Source organism: Musca autumnalis, unplaced genomic scaffold, assembly GCF_047663935.1.
Source record: "Musca autumnalis isolate F117 unplaced genomic scaffold, ASM4766393v1 scaffold_2, whole genome shotgun sequence".
NCBI lineage: Eukaryota > Metazoa > Arthropoda > Insecta > Diptera > Muscidae > Musca > Musca autumnalis.
In genome coordinates, this window is record NW_027411755.1 from 97,949,029 (window position 1) to 97,976,291 (window position 27,263).

General features: G+C 34.1%; 1 protein-coding gene across 5 annotated transcripts in view; it reads right to left on the bottom strand.

Moving 5' to 3' along the window:
* LOC141394336 (alpha-N-acetylgalactosaminidase) overlaps nt 1-27,263 on the bottom strand; it is a 386,219-nt gene that overhangs the window by 73,316 nt on the left and 285,640 nt on the right. For all 5 annotated transcript variants that reach the window (XM_073968601.1, XM_073968600.1, XM_073968603.1 and 2 more), the window contains one exon: nt 13,768-14,199. In XM_073968601.1, coding sequence (XP_073824702.1) covers nt 13,768-14,199 — 432 coding nt within the window. The remainder of the gene's footprint in view (nt 1-13,767; nt 14,200-27,263) is intronic.

Sequence of the window (27,263 nt, forward strand, 5' to 3'; positions counted from 1 at the left end):
CCTTTTTACACAAGGTAAAACTACTGCCGATGTTTCCACAAATTTGGATGAGTTTCTAGGGGAAGACAACATTAGAGAACAAGATTTTCTTGCTGTGTCATATTTAGACTTATTTTAACACAAGTAAATTGATGTAGCAGCGTAAATAGGAATGTCAATCGTCTTCTTAAGCTTTCTAGTGACAATTGGTCATTTCTACAGTTGCTGGAGCAGCATATCATTTGCCATTATGCACAACATTTACTTTCGTTTGCTTTTGCCAGACATTTTTTTTTTGAAATTTGTAAAAGCCGGAGATTTCTGCAAATTTGACGGTACAACAACTTTTCTATTTTGTGGCCAGTGAAGAAGGCTATGATGCCTTTGCTTGCACGCATTGCAATTATGCTTGCTGTTGCATTTCTTAAGAGCGTGACAACACAATAAACAATTAATACAACATTTATATTTCTTAACAACATTTACATTTCTGGTAATATCATGGACATTCATTGCAGCAAGACTATTAATGTCGCGTTTGAAGTATTGTCAAGCCCGAAACGGTTTTTTTCTAACGTTGGTGCTCAAACAATTGAGTCATATGGTTATTTACAAAGATACGCTTGTTGTCACACGTATTCGAGGTCTTCTGGACCAAAGAACAGAGACGTTCAATGTCCCCAAGGCGTGAATTTTCAGCAAAATGGGTGCTGAAAATATCGCTGAACGTGGGCCTAGGCATGAGATCTCCTCTCGATATAAAGGGATGACAATTGCAAGTGTTACAAGAAGTTTCAGGTGGATCAGGTACGATGGAAGGAGGAGACTGCATAGAAACTGACGCGACAGATTCGTCCCATGCCAAATTGAATGGATGTGCTACTTCAGAAGCTTCAACGAATCTTGAGATGGTTTTGGGGAAGCTATAGCGGGTGAAAGATTCTCACTGCCTAGAGATTTTTGGCGATCAAGATGCCTGTTAATCTTGTTTAAACACCCAATATAAGCAGTGTAGGTTGTGCAATACTTTTCATCAATGATATCAATACCACTAATCTGTACAGTCATAGATGGCTTGAGGTTGTTTTTGCACTCATCACTAGTGCATTGAACTTTATTTCACAATTTTCGAAACTCAGATCTGTGGATTTCGAGATAAAATACATTATAGTTGGTTTCACTTCTCTGTTCAAAGAAAGCGACACGTTTCATAACGATGTCAGCAGCTCTAACAAACCGAGTAAATGGGGTGATTTTTTGCAATGTAAACGAACCAAAAAACTAAGGTAAATGAGCAAAACCTGCAACTGAATTTGAAACAAACAACAAAGAAATGTGAAAAAAATTCAATTGATGCGCAAATAGCTATAGTTCAAAGGAAATAAGAAATTTCCATTACTTCCAAAATTGTACGAATGTTACTAGTTGTGAGAATATTAGAAACTAAAGTAGGACGAAATAAGAGAAAATTTAAAGAAGTTTCCTCAGGGTGCATAGAAACTGCTTTCGTTTAGATCATTTGTCAGAAATATATCTGATTTGTTTGGCAAATTGGTGTAAGCTATGCCAAAAGTAGCATGTATTTGTCCAAAAATACTGAAAACCTTACGGAGAGTCAAATAATTTTTCAAAGTATATATTTATATATATATATATATATATATATATATATATATATTATATATTTGAGCATGGTGATAAGTGACTGACTGACTCATCATCAACGCCCAGCCAAAACGGCTAAAGCTATGAGCTTGAAATTTTACCAGTAGGTCACTGTTGGTGCAAATGTGCGAGATAAGGCCGGGTTTTAGAAAATAATTACACAAATAATTTCAAAGTTTGTAGTTTACTTCTAGGCGCAGGTTTTATCGTATCATTTTATAGTAAACCACTAAATTATAAAACCACATTAGAAGTTTTTCTTCCGTTTCAACAGATGTCGCAATTGTATAGTATTAACGTAATGTAAGCAGTAAAAACCAACCGATCCAGATTTACGTGTCAATATCAGATGTTCTCTTCATATAAGTAAGATTTGAGCCAAATTTCGTCAGCCTACGTCAAGTGGTTCGACAGTTAAAGAGTTTTTACCCACTTTTGGGTAAATACACGAAATCGGGGTACCCTTGAATGGGGACTATATGAAATCGTGGACCTACGTTGACAAATGTTTGCAAGGATATATTAAACTCATTGAGGACTCCCTGCGCCAAATTACAGCCAATTTGGTTGTATAATGTGGCAAATAGGTGAAAAATACCTCAAATCGGGAGGTACGGCTATATGGGGGCTATACCAAAACATGGACCCAGGGACTCCATTTTCAATACCTTTAATACTATTGATATGAAAAAGTTTTAAGCTAAATTTCGTCAGCCTACGTCAAGTGGTTCGGCAGTTAAAGAGTTTTTACCCACTTTTGGGTAAATACTCGAAATCGGGGTACCCTTATATAGGGGCTGCAAGAAAACGTGGACCTACGTTGACAAATTTTTGCAAGGATGTTTTACACTCATTGAGGACTATGTGCCAAATTACAGCCAATTTGGTTGCATAATGTGGCTAATAGGTAAAAAATACTTTAAATCGGGAGATACGGCTATATGGGGGCTATACCAAAACATGGACCCAGGGACTCCATTTTCAATACATTTAATACTATTGATATGAGAAAGTTTTGAGCCAATTTTTGTCAGCCTACGTCAAGTGGTTCGGCAGATAAAGAGTTTTTACCCTATATTTGGGTAAATACTCGGGTATTTACCCAAGTATTTACCCACTTGTTTAAAGTATTGTTAAACTATCCATTTTGAAACGATTTCACATCCTAAACCCAGAAGTATGGTGTAAGATGTTGTATTGGCGATTCAATATAGTAAATACCCAAATAAATACCCACAAATCGGTATTTACCCACCGTGTGGGTAAATACCCGGTAAATACCATCTCTAAGTATTCTCAAGTTAGTGAGAATGACACTCACTTTTCGCCTTTCCTAAAAAACATATCAACTAACAATTCATCGAATTCTGTAAGTTAAAACAAGTGAGCCAAGGCTATAGTCGGGTCGGGGCCGACTATGTGATACCCTACACCACTACCCCTGTTCATAAGCTTTTGACTAATAAAATTCAAAATATTAAAATTGGGATAGCTTAGCGCCTTTGCTCTGAATGTCTTCATTAACACAGATAAATTTTTTTGAAACGCATTTAAGTGCATCGACAGTACAACCCAAATAAAAAATGGAAAAGTGGGATGTATGCCAACCATCAATAGGCTTCTTTCTGTGTTAGACCCCCATCAACCCCCAAAATTTCGTGAGGATCCGATCAAAATTTCGTAGTGTGATTGCACAAAAAATGGAAAAAGGGATGCATTACCGACTACTGCGATATCTCTGTTGTTTGACCACCTATGACAATCTACTTCACATCGTTGTAAAGGTGATATTTTCTACTTTCCTTGCCAGGTTTTGCTTTCGATATACCTCCTACAGAAGGGAGATATTAACTTTGAAATAAAACGTTGGCCTTTTTTCCAAATATTTTTTTTTGTCACATTCCGACCCCTGAATAATATCCGACCATTATCAAAAATCAAAAGGTTTTTTCCTCTGTGGAAAACAACACCCAAAATTTCGTGACGATCCAATTAAAATTGCGACCTGCGATTTCCAAAAAAGTGGAAAAATGGGATGTATTACCGACTATTGCGATATCTTCGTTATTTGGATACCTACGCCAACCTGCTTTACATCATTGTAATGATGGGATTTTTTACTTTCATTGTCAAACTTTGCTTTTGGAAGGTCCGGAACCAAAGCTGTGATATTCGTCATTATTATTAAAATCGCAAAAATGAAAAGTTGTGTTCTATTAGCGGCTTTTGCGATATCTTTGGTGTTTGACCACCTACGTAACATCGTTGCAAAGGTGATATTTTCTACTTTCATCAGCAGGTTTTGCTTTTGATATACCCCTTTTAGAAGCAGAGATATTCGCTTTGAAATAAAACGTTGACTTTTTCTCCAAATAAGTTTTTTGCCCATTCCGACCTCTGAATATTATCCGACCATCACCAAAATCAATAGGCTTCTTTCTCTGTAGGGTCCCCATTAGCCCCCAAAATTTTGTGACCTTCCGATTAAAATTGCGACCTATAGCGTGATTACAAAAAAAATGAAAAAATGGGATGTATTGCCGACTATTGTGATATCTCCGCTATGTGGCCACCTACGCCAACCTACTTTGCATAACTGTAAAGATGGGATTTTCTACTTTCATAGTCAGACTTTGTTTTTGGAAGATCCCCAACCGAAGCTGTGATATTCGTCATTATTATTAAAATCGCAAAAATAAAAAGTTGGGTTCTATTAGCGGCTATTGCGATATATTCGTTGTTTGATCACCTACGAGAACCTACTTTACATCATTAGAAAGGCGATATTTTCTACTTTCATGGCCAAGTTCTGCTTTTGGTATACCCCATATTGAAGCTGAGATATTCGCTTTGGAAAAAAACGTTGTCCTTTTCTCCAAATAAGTTTTTTGCCCATTACGACCCCTAAATATTATCCGGCCATCACCAAAATCAATAGGCTTCTTCATCTGTGTGACCCCCATTAACCCTCAAAATTTCGTGACGATCCGATCAAAATTGAGACCTGTAGCGTGATTTCCAAAAAAGTGGAAAAATGGGATGTATTACCTACTATTGCGATATCTCCATTATTTGGTAACCTACGCCGACCTAGTTTACATCATTGTAAAGATGGGATCTTCTACTTTCACAGCCAGGCTTTGCTTTTGGAAAGTCCCCAACCAAAGCTGTGATATTCGTCATTATAATTAAAATTGCAAAAATGAAAATTTGGGTTTTATTTGCGACTATTGTGATATCTTCGTTGTTTGATCACCTACGAGAACTTACTTTACATCATTAGAAAGGCGATATTTTCTACTTTTATAGTCAGGTTTTGCTTTTGGTAGACCCCGTATAGAAGCTGAGATATTCGCTTTGGAAAAAAGCGTTGTCTTTTTATCCACATAAGTTTTTTGCACATTCCGACCCCTAAATATTATCCGACCATCACCAAAATTTATAGGCTTCTTCCCCTCCGGGACCCCCATCAACATCCAAAATTTCGTGACGATCCGATCAAAATTGCGACCTGTAGCGTGATTACAAGGTTTAGATGGACAGACGGACAGACGGACGGACGGACTGACGGACGGACACACATAGCCAGATGGACTCAGCTCGTCGAGACATTCATTTTGGTATATATAAGTATGGTTCTACGACCATTATTTCGATGCGTTACAAACTTTTTGGCCAAAATCAACTTATAATACCCTCCCCACATAGTGGTGTAGGGTATAAAACATCACCACAGTTGCCGGTGAATGATTGTTGTTGGAATTTTATTTAAAATTCCCTGCGCATGTCGTCAGCTGTTTTATGTTTGTTTTGTTTATTGTTGGAAGATTCAATCTCATTTATTGCTTAAGTCTGGAGTATTCCCCCAATGGCTTAACTTCAGAGAGTAATGTTTTTGCAAAATTTTACTGATCATGATTTCATCCCGGCGAAGGGAATTATCAATTGGCCTTTCAGTTTTTGAAATGATGATTTTTAGTGAAAAACCGAACTCTTTAAGTATCGAGTATTTTCAAGTTAATGAGAATGACACTCACTTTTTGGCTTTCCAAAAAAACAACAAAAACAAAATATTTTGCAACATACCAGGACATAACGACAAAGAATTCATCGAATTCTATACGTTGAAATAACATCACCACAGTTGCCTGTGAATGACTATTGTTGGAATTTTCTTTAAAATTCTCCTGCGCATGCCATCCGCTTTTTTTTTGTTTGTTTTATTTATTGTTTGAAGATTCAATATCATTGATTGCTTAAGTCTTGAGTATTCTCCCAATGGCTTAACTTCATTATTACTCTCTATTACAGAGAGTAATGTTTTTCAAAACGAACTGTGTTGCAAAATTTGACTGATCGCTACCAATATTATGATTTCATCCCGGCGAAGGGAATTATCAATTGGCCTTTCAGTTTTTGAAATGATGATTTTTTAGTGAAAACCCGAACTCACTTTTCGGCTTTCCCAAAAAACACCAAAACAAAATATTTTGCAACATGCCAGCAGATATCAACTAAGAATTCATCGAATTCTATAAGTTGAAATAACATCACCACAGTTGCCTGTGAATGATTTTTGTTGGAATTTTGTTTAAAATTCGCCTGCGCGTGCCAGTGTTGCAAAACTGACAGTGTTGCAAAATTTTACTGATCCCTATCAATATCATGATTTCATCCCGGCGAATGGAATTATCACTAAATAAAAATAGGTAAAAAAACTTTTTAAGTTAAACGGTTTTATGTTAAACATACATTTCAATGTTTAAGATAAATGTACTAAAAACCAAAAAATAATAAAATAGATACAGTCGTGGGAATTATAAACATATGCATAGACTAGACTAAAATAAAACCGTGGGGCACGTCAATTGCCTACAAATTATCGACTTAATGTGCGATAGAAGAATCGTTTAATTCGTCGTTAGGCAGTTGGCCCGCAGACGCTGAGGAAATTACTTACTATTTTCTTGCTCATGGAAATTCCAATAGTTATACACTCCATGTAAATAAAAGAGATGTTTCAACTAGTTGATCGTTGGACATTCACACTGCTGGCTGGCGAGGAATGGTTTCACTGCTCGTAGTTTGTCTTTAATCGACAAAGTACTACTCGCGCACCACTATGAAACCCTAAAACTCGCGCTTGCTAGCTTGTTTCCACATTCTAGCCCTACTTATCACACGTCCATCGCTGTCGGTTGAACAACTGCCTTATTATAGTGTAACATTACAAAACGAACATTTTGATCAACGATTGTAGACAATTGACGTGCCCCACGGTTTTATTTTAGTCTAGTCTATGCATATGTTTATAATTCCCACGACTGTATCTATTTTATTATTTTTTGGTTTTTAGTACATTTATCTTAAACATTGCAATGTATGTTTAACATAAAACCGTTTAACTTAAAAAGTTTTTTACCTATTTTTATTTTCTAGTTTTTAGTTTTTATTTCGCATTCTGTTTAATTCATTTAGTGCTTCATTATTGCAAGGTTTCTTGCCCGTTAGTTTATTGCAGTCCAACTCCTCTATACGTAGTCCCTGCAAAGATCTTACTCTACTAAGAGCCACGTAGGCTTGACCTTCTTCAAACAGTTTCGCACCTAAGTATACGACTGCGTGATCCACAGTGCTGCCTTGCATTTTATTTATTGTAGAAGCCCATTATAGTATTAAAGGCAACATTCTTCTTTCAGCCGTCCCGTAATTGTACTTAGCTAGAAACTGTATGGCTTTCGGGTGTATAAAATGTACTGTATAGTGCACTGTATTCTTCTTGTCAAGCCCTTTTATTTGATACCCATATTGGTGGGATTGATAAAAAAAAATTGTTATCAGTCATTTGGTAGCGGCGGCCATCTTAGATTTCAATTTTGCATAGTAAATTGTATTCTACTTGTTGAGACCTTTCATTTGATACCCATGTTGATGGGATTGATAAAACCTACGTTATCCGCCATTTTGTAGCGGCCGCCATCTTGGATTTCAATTTTTTATAGTATATTGTATTCTGCTTGTTGAGCCCTTTCATTTGATACCCATATTGATGGGATTGATAAAACCTACGTTATCCGCCATTTTGTAGCGGCCGCCATCTTGGATTTCAATTTTTTATAGTATATTGTATTCTGCTTGTTGAGCCCTTTCATTTGATACCCATATTGATGGGATTGATAAAACCTACGTTATCCGCCATTTTGTAGCGGCCGCCATCTTGGATTTCAATTTTTATAGTGTATTGTATTCTGCTTGTTGAGCCCTTTCATTTGATACCCATATTGATGGGATTGATAAAATCTACGTTATCCGCCATTTTGTAGCGGCGGCCATCTTGAATTTATAATGATAATGAATAAACATAATTGTATTGTCACCAAAATCCAAAGTGTATACAAAATTTCAGATTAATCGGTTGACAGGAAGAGGGTGAAATTTGAATTACTAAATTTGACCCAAGAATAAATAAAACAAACGGGGTGAGCTAAATAAAACCTTTTAATTAAAAATCATCATTTCAGACGTAAGCATTTCATTTTTTTGTTTTACAACATATTCTATGTTATTTATTCTTTAAAATAAGCCAATAAAATTTTTTCGATTTTCTGAAATTTACAAAGGCGTTTACACACAGACAGTATTGGCAAGACAATACCAAAGTTAAAAATTATTTTCACCAATACATTCATAATTTTCTCTATTCATATTTAAAAATTTATAAATGTATTTTTGAAAATGGTTTGAATTTTTGCTATTGTCTTGCCAATACTGGCATTTGTAAACGCCGGGTTAATGCAGAGGCGATTTCCTATTTTTGAAATTTATGTCAAATTTATATAGGATCTGGAGTAGAGAAATTACAATGCTTAATTAGATTTTAATCATTCAGTTGGATTTAAAATAGTGAGTCGCATTAAGAGCTAAGCTTTTTCGAAATCTCCGCAAAACCCTCAGGAGTTTGTTAACACATTTGCAAACAGCGAACACATGACACAAAACCGATTGTTTGAGAGCGTGTCGATTGATTGATTCCTTACTGTACTTAAAAAATGCCCTATGGGCCTTATAGTACGTTTATATATAGCCGGATTTAACAAACCCACTGGGTTTCAAATGTCAATTCCTTTGCGTATACGTCAAATAAATCCTCATTAGGAAGGTTAACCCTACAAAAGGCTATAATATAAACATGGCCTTATGTTCTCTATGGGGGCGGCCACCATTTATATTATCTATCTATATTATATATTTGAGCATGGTGATAAGTGACTGACTGACTGACTCATCATCAACGCCCAGCCAAAACGACTAAAGCTATGAGCTTGAAATTTTACCAGTAGGTCACTGTTGGTGCAAATGTGCGAGATAAAGCCGGGTTTTAGAAAATTCGTCCTGGAACCACAAAAAATATCAACAACAAAAATCCTTATATTTTGCTATTATATACCGTAAATTATCACAAATAATTTCAAAGTTTGTAGTTTACTTCTAGGCGCAGGTTTTATCGTATCATTTTATAGTAAACCACTAAATTATAAAACCACATTAGAAGTTTTTCTTCCGTTTCAACAGATGTCGCAATTGTATAGTATTAACGTAATGTAAGCAGTAAAAACCAACCGATCCAGATTTACGTGTCTGGAGTAATTTTGTTTTCACTTAACAAATGTCGCCCAATAGATTTTCTTTTTTAAACAAAAAAATTATTACCAACGAATTTGGAAAATTTTGATTTTTAATTTAAGATCAAAACAAAATTTAGTTCAATAATGTTAAGTTTTTTACTGTTTAAAATATCATTAAGGCAATAAAATCAGAAATCGGCCAGAAATAACAACAACAAAAACTCTATGTACTTGACTTCTCGGTCTTTGTCTAAATGTTTGCAAATCAGTTAAAGTGCAATAAAATTGTGAATATTCCCACGATTTGTTTGCAATTAAGAATTTTTATGGCGTTCTTGGTATATAGAAATGTAGAGTCTATAACTTTTCGTCACCAAATAATTTAGGAAATCAATAATAGACCACAAACCAGAATCAAATTTTGGTTTTGTAATTGAAAACGATTTTGGAATATGTTTGTTACGTGAAAAAGTCAGAAAAGCATTATCACGAAGGGATAGGAAAAACCACTGCTCTCCCCGTAAAATATAGGGAAACGAATTTTCTACAGAGAAGATTTCAAGCCCTTTAAAGTACTTTGATGACGTTATATTTTCTAATGAGACGAACATTATGTTGTATTATTACGAGGGGACCCAAAAAGTATGGCGCAACCATCTTACAACCCTGGAAAATAAAAATGTAATACATACTGAAAACTTCGGAGAACTGTAAGTTATGGTACTGACATAGACAAACGAATTGTATAGACAAAAGATTACTCATGCTGTGTGTGGTCAACAGACTCAAACCAAAATACTGAATATTTTTCGAAGGCGATTTTTGAGAAAAATTGCAAGATTTTCTTTTACATTTTTATCCGAGGATGTAGATTCCGTCAAAAAGTAACTTTATAGAATTGTATTTATTGTAGTTTTAATTGAGTTGTTCTGTCAACAAACTCGATGTTAAGAACATTGTTGAGAGCATTCCTTTGTCTATATGTACATTTAATTTGTCTATGGCAAAGGGTTGTATATGATGCAATGGCTTTAGGTAAAATAAGTTTTCTGAGGTTTATTTGAAGATCTTCTACAACTTATTTAACGACAACGTCAAAATTGTGGTTTTTGAAACCTGAAAATCAAAAAAGTTAATACAATATAAAATCTACCAAGACAAGACATTCTAGACGTAAATCTTATTTACAAAAACTTTATGAATTCACCTGAGGAAAAAAGCTGGAAAAAGACCCTCCACTAATATGCGAAACTTAATAAAGATCAATGGGAAAAATACCAATAAAATATGACATTTCGAAATGTATTTTTTTATATCGTGTAAAGTACCCTTACCTATGCATATAACTTACATTTAAAATTAGTGTTCAGTGAAAAACAAATTTGTGTTTTGAATGATGGTTAATGAATGACTATAATATATTTGATTTCTAAGACGATCCGAAATCAAATTCGTTCGAATTACTACCAAACGCCTTTCGGTGTAGAAAATGGTTGTTCGACTGAAAACAAAAAACAAACAAAAATCACTCGTATATAAACAAAACGTAACTCAGGTAGCAGTTTGAACACATTTGTATTCGTATCGTCTTAACGAAACTGTTCATAAATCTCAGGTGGCAATAGCAATATTAAGCATCACAAGTAGTGCAATTGCAAAACGATTGAAGACCAGACTATAAACCGGATTATGGCGGTCTTAAACTCGAGTTGTTTCCGTGCTGTATGAAGGGATTGATTTTTATTTGGTTTGCAAGATGACTCACGGTGATATATAAAGCTGGGGAAGTTGGTTGGTATTTTAATAAAAAAATGTGCTTTTTTTCTTTTGTGTTGTGGTGAATCTATGTTAACGTTATGTAATGGTGAAATTTCCAAAAATTTTGCACGTTTTTACGTTCATTAGTAGTATCGATAATTGTCGGTAAAATTAAAATGCTTATAATTTCGATAATTAACGAATTTTTTCGGTAAGTTAACGAAGAATAAAAAGTAGTCGCTAGCCTCTAGCGACACAAACACTGATGTCAACTTTTCTTTATGTTTTTAGTCATAATTTTGTTATTTAATTTTACCGATTTTTGCCGGTAACAGCAAAAATGAGTTACAGAATCCCACTACAGGTTTGTGTACCCTCAAATTACTCGACTTCGAAAATAATTAATACAGTTCTCTAAAAAATGAATTTATATTTTGTATATGATTAAATTTATAATACTACTACACAAATATAAACAAAAATACATCATAAGACCTCTGCCCCCTATTAACTATTTGACAATATGTCTGTCCGTGTACTCGATAATTTGTAATAATTAGTACAAATGTTTCGAATTTTGATAGTTTCGAAACATTTGTAGTTTGATATGAAGGACATAGGTTACTAATTTTTACAGTAAAACACAAAAATTCGTCTTATATTAGTTGGTAGTGCGAGGCTCAATATTTACCACATAGACACGCGGTTTCCTGTAGGGTTAATGTAGGTGTAATGTAGGGTAGCGTCCATTTTTACGTTATAGACTCATTCAATCAATTTTGCTGCAAATTAAGTATAGTACACATTGACAAGCAAAACTGACAGTCATCGAGGTCTATATCGTGAATATCAAAGCCTAACTGAAAAATTTCTTTTGTAATATCTAAATAATACCGTATATATTGTATTTAAAAGGTTTTTCGCTAAATAAAAGTTGTTATTTGCAGGAAAAATGCCCTAAAAGTACGTTGGCTGTCATTTTTGATTTATAGTGTGTACTCCCCTTTAAGCGGGGTACACACGATCAGTTTTGACTGTCAGTTTTGTTCAAGTAATCGGTTGCTTGCCAGTGTGGCCGTTCATTTTTGTCAGTCATCATAAAATATTTTGTGGTTGCTGGATAGTTTGACATTTATCGATATTTCCGAAAAATCGACAGTCAAAACTGATCGTGAGTACCCCGCTTTAGAATATAGGGTTTTCGGAATATGTACAAAATATTTTCAATACACGTTGGTATAGCCCTCATTTAACCATACCGGCCGTTAGGATACATTTTCCTACGTATTTTGTTGTAATTTGGCATTTGTTGTTCTTTGTAGATAGAAAACCTCTGTGCGAAATATTAGCAACATAGGTTTAGGTTTTGAAGTATTTTAAAGTTTAAAGACAAAACTTTCAATCTACTTTGGTCCATCATCATACCATCAATTTTATACAAAATGTCTTACATTAAGTTCAGGTTGCCACTGCATTTCTATTTTTACCGTTTCATTTGCGAGAGGATTCTTAGTATCACAGAAATCATCATTTGTAATGATTAGTAGATTAATTTTTTCAATTTCACTGTCGCTTTAAATTTCCACTTTTTTACATTTCTGATTTTAAGAGTAAAATATAACTGTTTTGCAAAATATTAAGAATGATAGATTTGTTCCTTACAAAAAAATATGAAACAAAAGTGCAACTTTTAAATGCGTTTTTTAATGCGTTGCGAGGGGTAAATTGCGTTGGGTACTTATCTAACGAATTCAATAAAAAACGGAAAAGTAAAAAAGGTTTTAATTTGCGTACTAAATTTGGTACCTTTGGTTTCGTGTGAACAGATAGATTTCTGAACTGATATTTAGTATTGGTTGAGATAAAGTGGTGATTTTAAAATATAGTTCTGTATTTACAAATGGGGATCACTGGGGTTGTGTGAACAGACAGAACTAGAAGCATGCTCAATTTTTACAAACGGGCAGAGTTTTTGATAGTTAGTGTTTTCGCGGTACGAATATTACTAAATGTTAATTAACATTAAAGTGCTGGTATTAACTAACAAAGAAATAATTTTTTTTGCCTTCAAAAAATACAATACCATAAGACAGCGACGACCACAGAAATACAACCAAAGCGAAGACATGTATGAACGTATGAGTGAAAAAGCAATAACCACATTATGTTTTTGTTTGTTTTCCTTCATTTACACTGTACGTGAGAGAGAGAAGCAAATGCAAAAACAACTCAGTGGGCGCCCTCACAATACCATCTAAGCAAAGAAGCTCGTCCCTGCCATAAGATGCGAAGGGAAGGAGGGAGGGAGAGACATATTTGCTTTACGATTGTAGACATTAATTTTTAGAGATAAGTCGATTTACGTCAAACTATATCGCGAACGATTCGATTTATGTAGTTCTTTTTGAAAACTAAATACCTGATTTTTAGAAAAAGATAAATAGTAACACTCTTAACTGTCGTAAGTAGCATTACTGGCTTTTATTTTGATAAAAAAAGTTGTAAATGGGAAATTTATTATCCTGCTTTATACCATGGGGATTTTCCGCTAACGAAGTAGCGGGCATATGCTAGTAAGACTTATATAAGAGATTTGAAGACAACTTAGAAGATATATATTAAAGAATGCTTTCTTTGTAATAAACTTCTAAGATTCCGCAAAAATATCGATATTTAAAACGTTATCACTTTTGGGAGCTTCGTAAAATTATGTTATGCCTTTAAAGAAACAGTGTCTTACCATATCCGGATCATTCCAATGTCCAGGTCCAGCATATTGTGCAATATGGTCTTGATTATTCCCATAATAATCAATTATACTTTCTACAGACGACCAAGAATCTTGCACATCATCGAAATTTCTCCACATATTGCAATGATCCATTACCTTACTGAAATTGGGTTGGATCCCAGCATATATTTGATATACTGGCCAGCTACACGAAAACACCATTGGTCGTCCAGTATTGTTTAGTATTTTTTGAAAATCACTATAGCCCTTATCCATATCTTCCGGAAAAGCGTAACAGCCATCTAATTTGACATAATCTACGCCCCATTCCGCAAACTGAGTGGCATCTGATAACTGATGTCCTATAATACCGGGATATCCGGCGCAGGTGTAATTTCCGAAGTCTTCATATATGCCAAATTTAAGGCCTCTAGCATGAACCTAAAAAAAGGAAAAGATAATATGATATACAATTAAATTTTCTTATGTTGAAAATTGGTTGGCTGTAGGCTTTTCAAAAATAAAAATCCAATTTTCTGATTTTGAAACTTTTTTCCAATATTTCGATTGGACTATCCAATCATCTCCAGGGAACTACATATTATTTTTACAGATTAACAACAATTTTATTTAACCCTTCTTTGCATATAGATGGAAATTTCCATAATTTCATTAAATCCCCAAAATATATGGTAACATAGGGCGCCTTCGCCACTGGGGCGGGTACGCCAGCGTCGATTTTCTCGCAAAATACAAGTGGTAGAAAAAATCCATTAAAGGAAAAATTGTGAGTTTAATGAATATCTATCATCTCCCAAAAGTTGCTAGTTGTGTCATAGATATGATACCGGACGGACGCGGTTTTGTGTTTTCAGGGTACTGGGAAAAATAATTATGGTAAGTACTTTTCTTCATCTTCTTCTTCTTTTCATCTTCTTTACCTTTTGTGATATCAAAACCACATTTTATACCGTTAGAAGACAACTACTGAAGAATATAAATCCCAATAATTCGCACGAAAAAAGCAATTGCAAATGTCAATATATTAATATTATGAAATATGTAAGGGAGGGCGTAGGCGCCCCACGCCATGATAGGGGTGTGGTGGGTTAATGTTAGAATTTTTTCATGTCTAACTTAAATTTTTTATACCATAGATATACTACACTATAATGTGAATTGAAAATCAAATATTATCCTTAAAGTATATTGTTTTAGTTATATTATGATTTTTGTAACTAAATTCAAGGTACCGACTTCAATTAACCGTAAGAATCGGTTTCTTTTTGTGAATTTCAAAATTTTTGATTATTCAATTGAAAACATGTTCCTTTTTTTGCATAATGTCCATAAGTCCGCTGGAGAATGTTCAATATAGATGGCGAAGCTGTCCCATGGGTGGGGAGGCTTCGCCACTTTTTAGACATTTTGTAAATTCTCAAAAATAATAATTTAAAAACAAAATTATAATCATTTATATATCAAAACTTATAGTCAAGATACGCTAATATTTGCATCAAAAATAACATTTGAAAAAACTTTAACGGTGTCGGTATGAGAACATTTTGAACAAAAACGTGGCAAAAGCGCCCCATGTTACCATTTATAAAAAGACAAGTTTACTCTTTGCTTATCGTGTCAAGATATCTTTTTAAGGCCCACTGCATTGGAAAGAATATGTAACTGTTAAAAAGAGCAACTGAAACTAACAGTAAAACAAGCCTGAAGATAAAAATCCGCTGTTTGAAAATAAAAAGTTAAAATTTGTTATTTTATATTTATTTTAATTTTTTATATTAAAAATTCTGGAGATTAAAATGTGATAATGAGTTGAAATATCGTTAGTAAAGAGGGTTTATGATTTTTAAATAATTCTTGAAGATAAATTCTTAAAGTATAGAAAATCGTATTTTGCTCAGATTATACTAAAAATACATACTAAAAAAATTTTAACTATTTTTCTATATACCCTCCATTAATTTCGCCAAGAAAGAAAAAGTCATGCAGTAAAGGCTTAAATAAATTCAATAATTTATTTACTTGAAAGATAGTTGTGGTAACTTCTACCAAGGGCTTTCTTCAACTAAAACTTAGCGCGTTTGTATTTGATCATAGTATGTCTGTACATTGGAGCGCAGTTGTCAGTGTCTGTTCTGTAATTTTATCTAATATCGTTAGGACATATTTCTTATTACATATGTACTAAATAAATGTCTTCTCTAACATCCAATCATAAGCTACGAAAAAACGGGAATTTCAAAGCAAATTGACAATAACAATAACTTTTTACAAATCTGAATTTTGTACACATGGTGTGAACCATATCAAAATTTCAATGTATCGAAGTGATGTGGGCATACATGTGTATTTTTTACGAATAGAAAGCTCTGACTAGGCCGACCCTACACCACTACCCTTGTGCATAATCTTTTCACTAGTTAACATTTCTTTTAGGGAATATAATCCGACTACCACCAAACATAATATGCCTCTTTCTCTCTGGGACCCCCATAAGCAACCAAAATTTCGTAACCATCCTATCAAAATTGCGACCTGTAGCGTGATTACAAGGTTTACAAGGATTACAAGGGCAGACGGACGGACACACATAACCAGATCGAGATATAAGTATGAGTCTACGACCATTATTTCGATGCGTTACAAACTTTTTGGCCAAAACCAACTTAAAATACCCTCTCCACATAGTGGTGTAGGGTGAAAAATAGAGGATGGGACATGGAAGCTTAGCGAGAGTTTAATCTTGACCATCAGAGAATGGGAGCGACCCTGACTCCGAATCCGATAGCAGCAGCAAAATTAACACCACCATTGTTGAAATCCTATTAAAGAGGATATCCACAAGATGGTAGAAGAAGTAAGCGAGAGTATCGCAAACTTACGACTGGAGCTCAGCGACGGAACCCATCAAAATTTGAAGGAAGTCGTGAAAGATCCTATCTTTTCATCAGCATTTGAAGCCATTCCATCGATCCAATAAAGATGATGTTTGTGTTTTTTTATTTACACACCTTAACATTTTCTTTTATTATCTATATATGTTTAAAGCTGTATGGGGTTTATTATTTACAGTATGCTTGATGTTGTCGGATATTCGAAATCACGACCAAAGTTATTATAACTCTCGTCGTAATGTTGTCTTAAATTTCCTGTATATCATACAAGTACGACTTCTAAAGAATTGGTGTTACCTAGCTCGAAACGTCGTTCAGACACTGCAATAAAAAGGATGTCCCAATCATTGAGCTAAAAATAAAATGGGACTGCACTCTTTGGTATTATAAAGATTCCCTTGTCTGTTCTAAATCTGACATAGAATGAAATTAATCAAATCTTGCTTCTCGAAATTTTAACAAAAAGTCTGAATAGAAAAGGAAAAAGAGTCTGAAAAGAAAGAAGTAACTACTTTTGGAAAGAAAATTGTATAACATAAAAATAAATTAATAACGCATAATGATATTTTCCTGAAAAGGTTTCTCCTCTCCTTTCGTTACATTTGATTCTCTAGAGATCCCTAAAAAGCAAGTCGATTTGTAGATCCCTACGTAGCGATATCATTTCATCCCGAAATGTAAGAGTATAAATTTTCTATTTTTTAAATTGAAAGTAATTCACGAACAAGAAATTCGTAGAGGAGTGCAGTTGGAGTCCGTGTCAAAATCTGAACTGGTGTTGGGACGATAATAGAAAAAAAATTTTGTAAGATGAAACAAAATCAAAATGCGGAGAGTGGAGGAAGTAAACTCTGTTGCCGTACAGCGATGCTGATAAATTGCAATTTTTTATATATTTGTTTGCTGATAAATTAGTTGTAATTATTTTATGTATTCGTTTGAATTAATAAGGAGTTTTGCTTGTCATGAGAAACATATTTAAATACAGCATTTTTCATTTTCCAAGCAAGACATGAACATTTCATGCCGAAGGGTTGGTGAAAATGACATGCCAAAGCATTGCTGAAAATGACATTTCAATACACTGGTGAAAATGACATGTCAATGCATTGGTTAAAATGACATGCATATGATCCAAAAAAGAACGTCATCTTTTGGGTGTCACGCTCATATAAAATTCATGAGTGAAAATGAAAAAAGATGACATGGCAGATCAGTTGCACCCATGATTCAACTCATGATTTGTCATCGAACATTTTGCTGGGGAGTTTATGAAAATCCATGCGCGGCTGAACAAAGTGTAGTACATAATACATATTTTTGTACTTTGAAATTGTTAATGTATTTTCATCAAGTTAGCTTTGAGTAATTATTATTGAATTTTCCATATTTGTTCATTATTAATTGTATGTCATTCGATAAAAACTTGTTATTAAATAAACACGTTTCTATAAAATATAAATCGTGTCCCTACATTTGGCGATCCTGCCAGGGGCATGTAATATACATAGTAGTAACATATTTTTATTTATATTTTCAAAATAGGTTTACAATTATTTGTTTCAGCAATATATGTAAGAAATAAAAATAAGATATTATAAAAATATTTAACAAAGCACTGGCTAAGAGCCGTCTGCCTAATGTTTAAAGTTAATTTTAGTGTTTTGAAGACATTGTTATTTGTTATAAATAGAACTCATTTAATAACTGATTTCTATAGTTTATGCATATCATAATGAAATTTGCCAACTGCCTCCAGTTTACAATATAACCATTTAAAATGTATATTAGTTCTTCTTCAGTAAGCAAAACCTTTTGGAAGATCATGAATCTAAATTCTTTTAACGATGGACAACGCATAGAAAATGCTGCAGGTTTTCAACTTCCATCATATTGCATAGCGAACATAGTGGGTTCCTATTAGGTTCATACATATTGCAGTTCAGCTTAAGCTTTAAAAATCCACATTTTTTCTTGAGCCGTTAGATTAGATGAAATATATGTCCGACCTGCTGATGGATCCAATTTTGCGTATATACGGCTTGTCGCATTAGCTTTGTTTATAGCGAGAGTTTGATATTTTGTTGTTAATGAATGAAAAAGTTGATCAATTTTTCCCATCGATTCGGCTTTAGTGTTGCGTGAGTCAAGTGGCTCAATATAGTTTTGTAGGAAAAGTGTTTTTACATCTTTTGCCCAATAGATCTGTTTTTGAATGATTATCTTCGCTAGTTGATTTGGCAATCGATTGGAGTCATAATCATAAAGGGCGCGAATTATATAATTCAGATGCGTTTTCAAAGCGAACATATGGCTATGTTCTGACCCGGTTTCAAGACTTATTATGTAGGTCGGTGTGAAATTTGGGAGTAATAATATTTTTTTCCAAAAATAGACTTCTAACTTGTCAGTTTCCTCGAAATTTGAAAATCCCCATATTTGTGCGCCATATTGTTTTATGGATCTGCACACTGCTTTAAATAGCTTCCATTTAGCTGTGATTGTTAGGTTTGGTTTACTTAGGAAACGTTTCCATGTGAAGTTTATACTAGTTTTGGAAGTATTATTTCTTGCCTGAATATGTCTTTTGAATGACAATTGTGGAGTTGAGAGCATGCCAAGGTATGTAAATTCTGATGTGATGGTTATCAGCTCCTGTTTTTAGCACCACTTTTCCTTTTGTGCGAGTTTGCCGTCTTTTCTTAAAACCATTATCTTTGATTTTTCCAGGTTAACTGATATGTTCCACGTATCGCAATAATCCTCTAATTTATTTATCATCCGCTGTAAGATATTCACATCGTTTGCTAATATTACTATATCGTCCGCGTATAGTAATATTCTGATATTGAGAGGTCATCCATATACAGTGCAAACAGGAGTGGTGACAACAGACATCCTTGTTTAACGCCCGTCGACGTGGTGAAGCTTTCGGAGAGTTCTTTACCTGTCCATACACTAAACTTCGTGTTTCTATATACGCTTTCAATAAATTGTGTAAATTTTGATGACACTCCAATACAATTCAATTTATATATTAAAGACCTTCTGGACACATTGTCGAAAGCTGCTTTGAAGTCCACGAAAAAGGCGTACGTTTTCATATTATTATTCCAATTCAAGTGTACAATGGAAGTAAGGTTAAATAGATTGTCGGAAGTTGAATAGTTTCTTCTGAAACCTGATTGATACTCGCTGATCTTTTTGTATTTTTCAGTCCAGATAGTTAATCTGTCATTTATCAATCCCATCATAATCTTCGGCAGGCAATTCATGAATGATATCCCCGGTAAGTCTGGGCCTGTGTGGCATCCCCTTTTTTATGTATGCGGTATATTATGCTGATTATGAATGTATCATCTACTTCTCCCTTGTTGTAAAAATTGTTACATGCTTTAACTATTTCCAAAAGGAATTGGTCAGGAGCATTCTTATAGAATTCATAAGGAACGCGATCTTCGCCTGGGGCCTTATTTATTTTCGCTTTTTATACCCTCCACCATAGTATGGAGGGTATATTAAGTTTGTTTTTCCGTTTGTAACGCATTGAAATACTCATTTGCGACCCTATAAAGTATATATATTCTTGATCAGGGTAAAATTCTAAGTCGATCTGAGCACGTCCGTCCGTCCGTCCGTCCGTCCGTCCGTCTGTGGTAATCACTCTAGCATCCACAAAAATAAAGATAGGACGCTGAAATTTTGGGAAAATGCGTCTTTTGTTTGCAGGCAGGTCAAGTTCGATGATGGGCTATATCGGTCCACGTTTTGGTATAGCCCCCATATAACGGTACCCCCCGATTTACGGTATTTTGACGTTTTTAGCTACATTTTCAGACCAATTTGGCTATAGTTTGACATTTAGGGTTCTTAAGTGTCAACAAACATATATAACAAAACTTGTGGACATAGGTCCACGTTTTGGTATAGCCCCCATATAACGGTACCCCCAGATTTGCGGTATTTTGACGTTTTTAGCTACATTTTTAAACCGACTTAGCTATAATTTGAAATTTAGGGTTCTTAAGTATCTATAAACTTATATAACAAAAGTTGTGGACATAGGTCCACGTTTTGGTATAGCCCCCATATAACGGTACCCCCCGATATACGGTATTTTGACGTTTTTAGCTACATTATCAGACCGATGTAGCTATAATTTGACATTTAGGGTTCTTAAGTGTTAATAAACTTATAAATTAGAAGTTGTGGACATAGGTCCACGTTTTGGTATAGCCCCCATATAACGGTACCCCCCGATTTGCGGTATTTTGACGTTTTTAGCTACATTTTCAGACCGATGTAGCTATAATTTGACATTTGGGGTTCTTAAAAGTCAATAAACTTATATAACAAAAGTTCTGGACATAGGTCCACGTATTGGTATAGTCCCCATATAACGGTACCCCCCGATTTACGGTATTTTGACGGGTTTAGCTACACCTTCGGACCGATTTAGCTATAATTTGACATTTGAAGTTCTTAAATGTCAATAAACTTATGTGACAAAACTTGTGGACATAGGTCCACGTTTTGGTATAGCCCCCATATAACGGTACCCCCCGATTTACGGTATTTTGACGTTTTTAGCTACATTTTCAGACCGATATAGCTATAATTTGACATTTAGGGTTCGTAAGTGTAACTAAACTTATATAACAAAAGTTGTGGACCTAGGTCCAAGTTTTGGTATAGCCCCCATATAACGGTACCCCCGATTTACGGCATTTTGACGTTTTTATCTACATTTTCAGACCGATTTAGCTATCAATTGACATTTAGGGTTCTTAAATGTCAATAAACTTATATAACTAGTGGACATAGGTCCATGTTTTGGAATAGCCCCCATATAACGTACCGCCCGATTTCAGGTATTTTGAGAATTTTACCAACAAGTTTTAACCGAATTATCTGTAATTTGAACATTTGACATTTGAAATTCTTAGTGGACACCACACCTCTCCACCAACAATTGTCAAGAAAGCCCCCATATAACGGTACCTCCCGATTTTCAGTAATTTGATGATTTTAGCTACAATATTAAACCGAACAAGCAGTAATTTGACATTTGAAGTTCTTAGTGGTCACAACACCTCTCCATCAAAAATTGTCAACATAGGTCCATGTTCGGATATAGCTCCCATGTAACGGTACCCAATTTTCAGTAATTTGGCAATTTTAGCTACAATTTTTAACAGAACTAACTGTAAATTGACATTTGAAGGTTGTAGTGGTCACCACACATCTGCATCAACAATTTTCAACATAGCCCCAATATAACGATTCTTCCCTATTTTCGGTACTTTGAGGATTTTACTTAAAATGTTTAACCGAACGTAGGTCCATGTTTTTGTATAGCCCCAAAACAAACCTCCCGATTTTCCGTACCTTAGCTTTATTTTTGGACGAACTTTCTGTAATTTGAAATTTAAAAGTCAACAAAAATTGTTCATTTAAGTTCATATTTTCGTATAGCCCAGATACCTCCGAACTAGCTGTTAATGACATTTGAAGTTCCCACGTTATGTACCGATTTTCGATATTTTGAGGATTGTAGCTAAATTTTTTAACCGAATTAGGAGTTATTTGACATTAAAGGCTCCAATCAAAAACTGTCAACATAGGCCCATGTTTTATTATAACCCCTATATAACAGTACCTCCCAATTTCTAGCCCACCAAAAATTGTTAACAGTTAGATATAGGCACCATAAAAAAGGGCCGCCCGAATGAAGCATTTTATGTACATTATCTGACATTTTAACGTACTCACTTAAAGTTGGGGACAGGAATGAATATTTTATGGTGGAGGGTATGAAAAGTTCGGCCCGGCCGAACTTAATGCTTTTTTACTTGTTGTAGTATAATTTTTAGTTCTGCTAATGTAATTGGCTTATCCAGGTCATCGTCTACGAAGTAGTTGATTGCATACTGTATATCGGATGATTTTTGAGGGGGATTTAGTAAATTTTCAAAATGGGTTTTAAGTTCACTTGTCACACATATTTTTGTCTTATCTTTATCAGTTCCAAGTTCTTTCGCTATTCTCCACCAATCTTTACTGTCTCGGACTTGTTCCAGTCTTCTTTCCCTAGTAGAATAATATTGCTGTTTTGCAGTTTGGCAGAATACTATTAATGTATCTCTCTTTACTTTCATTTGTGCTAGATTGTCTAAATTTCTTAAGCAATTTCAACGTTTTTGTCCTTGCTTTAAAGCATTTTAGATTAAACCACTTCTCTTTTTTCTTGAACGTAGATGAATAGTTTGAGCCATTTTGTGCAGCGTTTTTAACCAAGTCTGTTAATTCTGAAAAACTCAAAACATCCTGTTCTTAACGCATGTTCATTAAGGCCATCAGTTTAGTTTGGTATTCTTCTTTCTTTTTATATTCCATTTCATTTTTGGTAGCAAACAGCTTACATTTTCCATTTCTCCATTTAATCTATATGCCAGAGATAGTGATATGGGCATATATAACAGTACCTCCCAATTTCTAGCCCACCAAAAATTGTTAACAGTTAGATATAGGCACCATAAAAAAGGGCCTCCCGAATGAAGCATTTTATGTACATTATCTGACATTTTAACGTACTCACTTAAAGTTGGGGACAGGAATGAATATTTTATGGTGGAGGGTATGAAAAGTTCGGCCCGGCCGAACTTAATGCTTTTTTACTTGTTGTAGTATAATTTTTAGTTCTGCTAATGTAATTGGCTTATCCAGGTCATCGTCTACGAAGTAGTTGATTGCATACAGTATATCGGATGATTTTTGAGGGGGATTTATTAAATTTTCAAAATGGGTTTTAAGTTCACTTGTCACACATATTTTTGTCTTATCTTTATCAGTTCCAAGTTCTTTCGCTATTCTCCACCAATCTTTACTGTCTCGGACTTGTTCCAGTCTTCTTTCCCTAGTAGAATAATATTGCTGTTTTGCAGTTTGGCAGAATACTATTAATGTATCTCTCTTTACTTTCATTTGTGCTAGATTGTCTAAATTTCTTAAGCAATTTCAACGTTTTTGTCCTTGCTTTAAAGCATTTTAGATTAAACCACTTCTCTTTTTTCTTGAACGTAGATGAATAGTTTGAGCCATTTTGTGCAGCGTTTTTAACCAAGTCTGTTAATTCTGAAAAACTCAAAACATCCTGTTCTTAACGCATGTTCATTAAGGCCATCAGTTTAGTTTGGTATTCTTCTTTCTTTTTATATTCCATTTCATTTTTGGTAGCAAACAGCTTACATTTTCCATTTCTCCATTTAATCTATATGCCAGAGATAGTGATATGGGCATATGGTCTGACCAAATTTTATTTTCGATTTTGAATTCAATGATATTCTGAAGCATGTTTTGCCAAGGGCATATAGAAGAACAATTTTTTATAAGGATTTTCCTTCTCTATTCCTTATTGTTGAACAAGATTTAAAAATTGGATTCAAGAGCCTGAACTTTTACGGGCATCGAAACTTTTGAAACAAGATTTGACCGGAAATTTAAAATTACGCGCTCAGATTGGGTTTAAGAACCAGAACTATTGCGGGCTTCAAAGACATGAAGAAAATGTAAAGAAAGATTATTGTTGCAACTATGGTGGGTTTCCATGAAAAAGAATAATTTGTACGAGTCGAGGAATCCAGAAGAAAATGCAATATCCACGCTAAGCTCTCTTCGTGACCACAAACTAAACGAGTCAAATCAAGCCGCGGAAAATTAATTTTGTTTAAGAACAATACCTGGAATTTCAAGTTAATTCAATGAAATTTATATTACACATAAAATATCCTGGATCTTTTGGATTGCTGTAAGTCTCGTAATTCGTAGAGAGTTTTGCGTTAATTATATATATACATCGGATTTTGCATATTTGCATATTTTTTAATATTAGAGATACGAAGATTCTGATTGGACCAAAATTTGTTTCAAAGAAATCTAAATTCAATGGCAGGGTCATATTTTGTATTTATTTTGCATATTTGCATATTTTACATATGCACAAAATATGCAAAAAATATGCAAAAAAAAATATGCAAAATATGCAAAAAATATGCAGAATATGCAAAAAATATGCAAAATATGCAAACAGTTATTGGCCGAAAATCGTCATAAAAGTCGTAAAATTGACAATTAAAATTGGGAAAAATCATCAAAGTGTCCTAAATTAAAATTGTTGGCCGTTTAACATCGCTTTTTTAGCAGATTATTATGCTATTGAGACCCCTTACCACAGTGTGGATATAAAAATATGGTTATATGTATATTGTAATACCATTTTTTATTATTAACGTATTAAAAAATATAAAATTTGTTAAATAGTGAAATATTTTATTTAAAATTCAATATTTTCTTTGTCTTAATTTGTGGCATTAGTCTGGTTTTAACTCAAAGGGAAAACATCGATGTCGGATTTTTTTATGCGGCACTCCCCTAAAGTGTTTAGTTTGGTTAGATTTTCAGATTGTTAAAGTTTGAGCACAATTGGAATATGTTAACACATGCCACTGGGTCCTCTTAGTTATGAAAATCTCGACTTTTTGGCTATTTGACGACTTCAGCTACCCATGTCTATGAAACGGTTAAAACTATTTGTCCGTGTTATGCATTAAATTAAATGCCATACTATTCTTAATATTTCTTGCCGAACAACAAAATACGTAAGTAATACTGAATTCAAGATAATAAATCCAATGTCCCGAAAACGCCTTAGGGTGAATATGGAGTCTATTGTGAAAAAACCCTTTTTACAGTGTTTAATTTAACCTGCTTTTGTGTCTGTTTAGTTCAAGTCTAGTAACTTATTTTCCATACAGTTGTAGTTGATCAATCGAACTAAAACTTTGCACACTTTTCAGACTTGGATGACAATACATGAATATGAAACCAAAACTAATATGGGTCCATTTTTTCCCATATAGCAGTACCACGCGATTTAAAGTATTTTAAGGATTCTGGTTAAATTTTTAGGCCGAATTGGCTATAACTTGGCATTTGGGGTTCCCAATGGTACAGAAACTTCCTCACTGAAAATGTTGGACTCATGTCAAGGTTTTGGTATAGCCCCTATATAACGGTACAACACGATTTCAGGTATTTTAAAGTTTTTATCTACATTTCGGCCTAAATTGGCTATAATTTTGTTATGAGGTTCCCAGTGGTCAAAAAAATTAATTGCTGAAGGGTTAAAAATAAAAAATAGTTAAAAAAACAAGTTACAGTGTTTTATTTACAAATGCACTTAAAAATAGAAAATATTTTTTAATGATTAAATCTCTCAAATAAAACGCTTGCATTTGAATTAAAAATTGTGGCTATATTAAACGGCCACCAGCGTTTTATTTGAGAGAATCCATCATTAAAAATTATGTTCTAGTTTTAAGTGCTTTTATAAATAAAACATTGTAACTTAATTTTTTAAATTATTTTTTTTATTATCAATTTTTGGGAATGAAAACAAATGTCTTTTACATTTTGTTCATATTTAAATTTATTTAAGGGGCTGACATAATGTGATTTTGGAGACATCTGGGTAAAGATGACTACTTGGTAATGAACTCGACTCCTTGCTCTGCTATGTCGTTCACAACTTTCAAGTTGTTTAACATCCTTTACCCTTCCTGGTAATTGATGTTCTGCGGTCAAGTTACAGGATCTTTTTCAAGAAATTCGGAGTTAATGCTTAATCTCTTGAACAACAAGTAAGTATACCCTGTAATTACGCCTGGTAGACTTTTTTTTGGAAATTTCGGCAGTTGTTCTTTTGTTATACCCCGGTTACACTTAGCCGGATTAACCCAGTGGGTTTGGATTTAAAATGTCAATTCCATAGCGCAAACGTCAAATAAATCCTCTCGAAGTGGGTTAACCCGGCAAAAAACTCTAGTGTAACCGTACTATTAGTTTGGTTTTTTCCATCTTCTTCTGCTTGCTTTGTTAAGATTTTTGTCGCATTTGGCTCTTTACGGTGGTTTAAACTATCAGATCAGGCCAACAAGTTCAGGACTAAGATACCACAGATGATATATCATTTTGTTATTTCCTTTATCTGATATTTGTTTCGTATTTCAATAAATCTTCAATGCGGTTTAGGTCTTTTTTTGGACCTAAAAAATATTTCTGAATTTCGCTTTCACTATTTGTTGTATTAAACTCAATCTATTCTCTCTAATCCTTTTCAACCTATTGATTATTTTTACCCAATCCATCCAATATTATATCTACATAACCATTACCTTGTTCATTATAGGTTTTGTAAAATCAATAACCCACACTCTCATTTATAACACTCAGTTTTTGTCCTTTGATACAAAATAAATAAACAACATAAGAAACGTTCTGGGCGCGTTAAACCGGGCTCGAAAGATGAAAACACAAAGTGTTCTTGGGAAGTCAGCTGGGAAGTAGTTTTAAAACATTCTCGCCTACATCGAACTTGGATTTGTCAATCGCTGACTATTCTTATAGAAATCGCGTGAATATGTTTGTTTGATGTCCGGATGTCCTGCCAAACTTGCAGTCAAAAATCCCTCTCAACAATACTTCTTATAAATCTGTACGCAGGTACAGAAGCTCTCGACATAACATCTGCTCAAG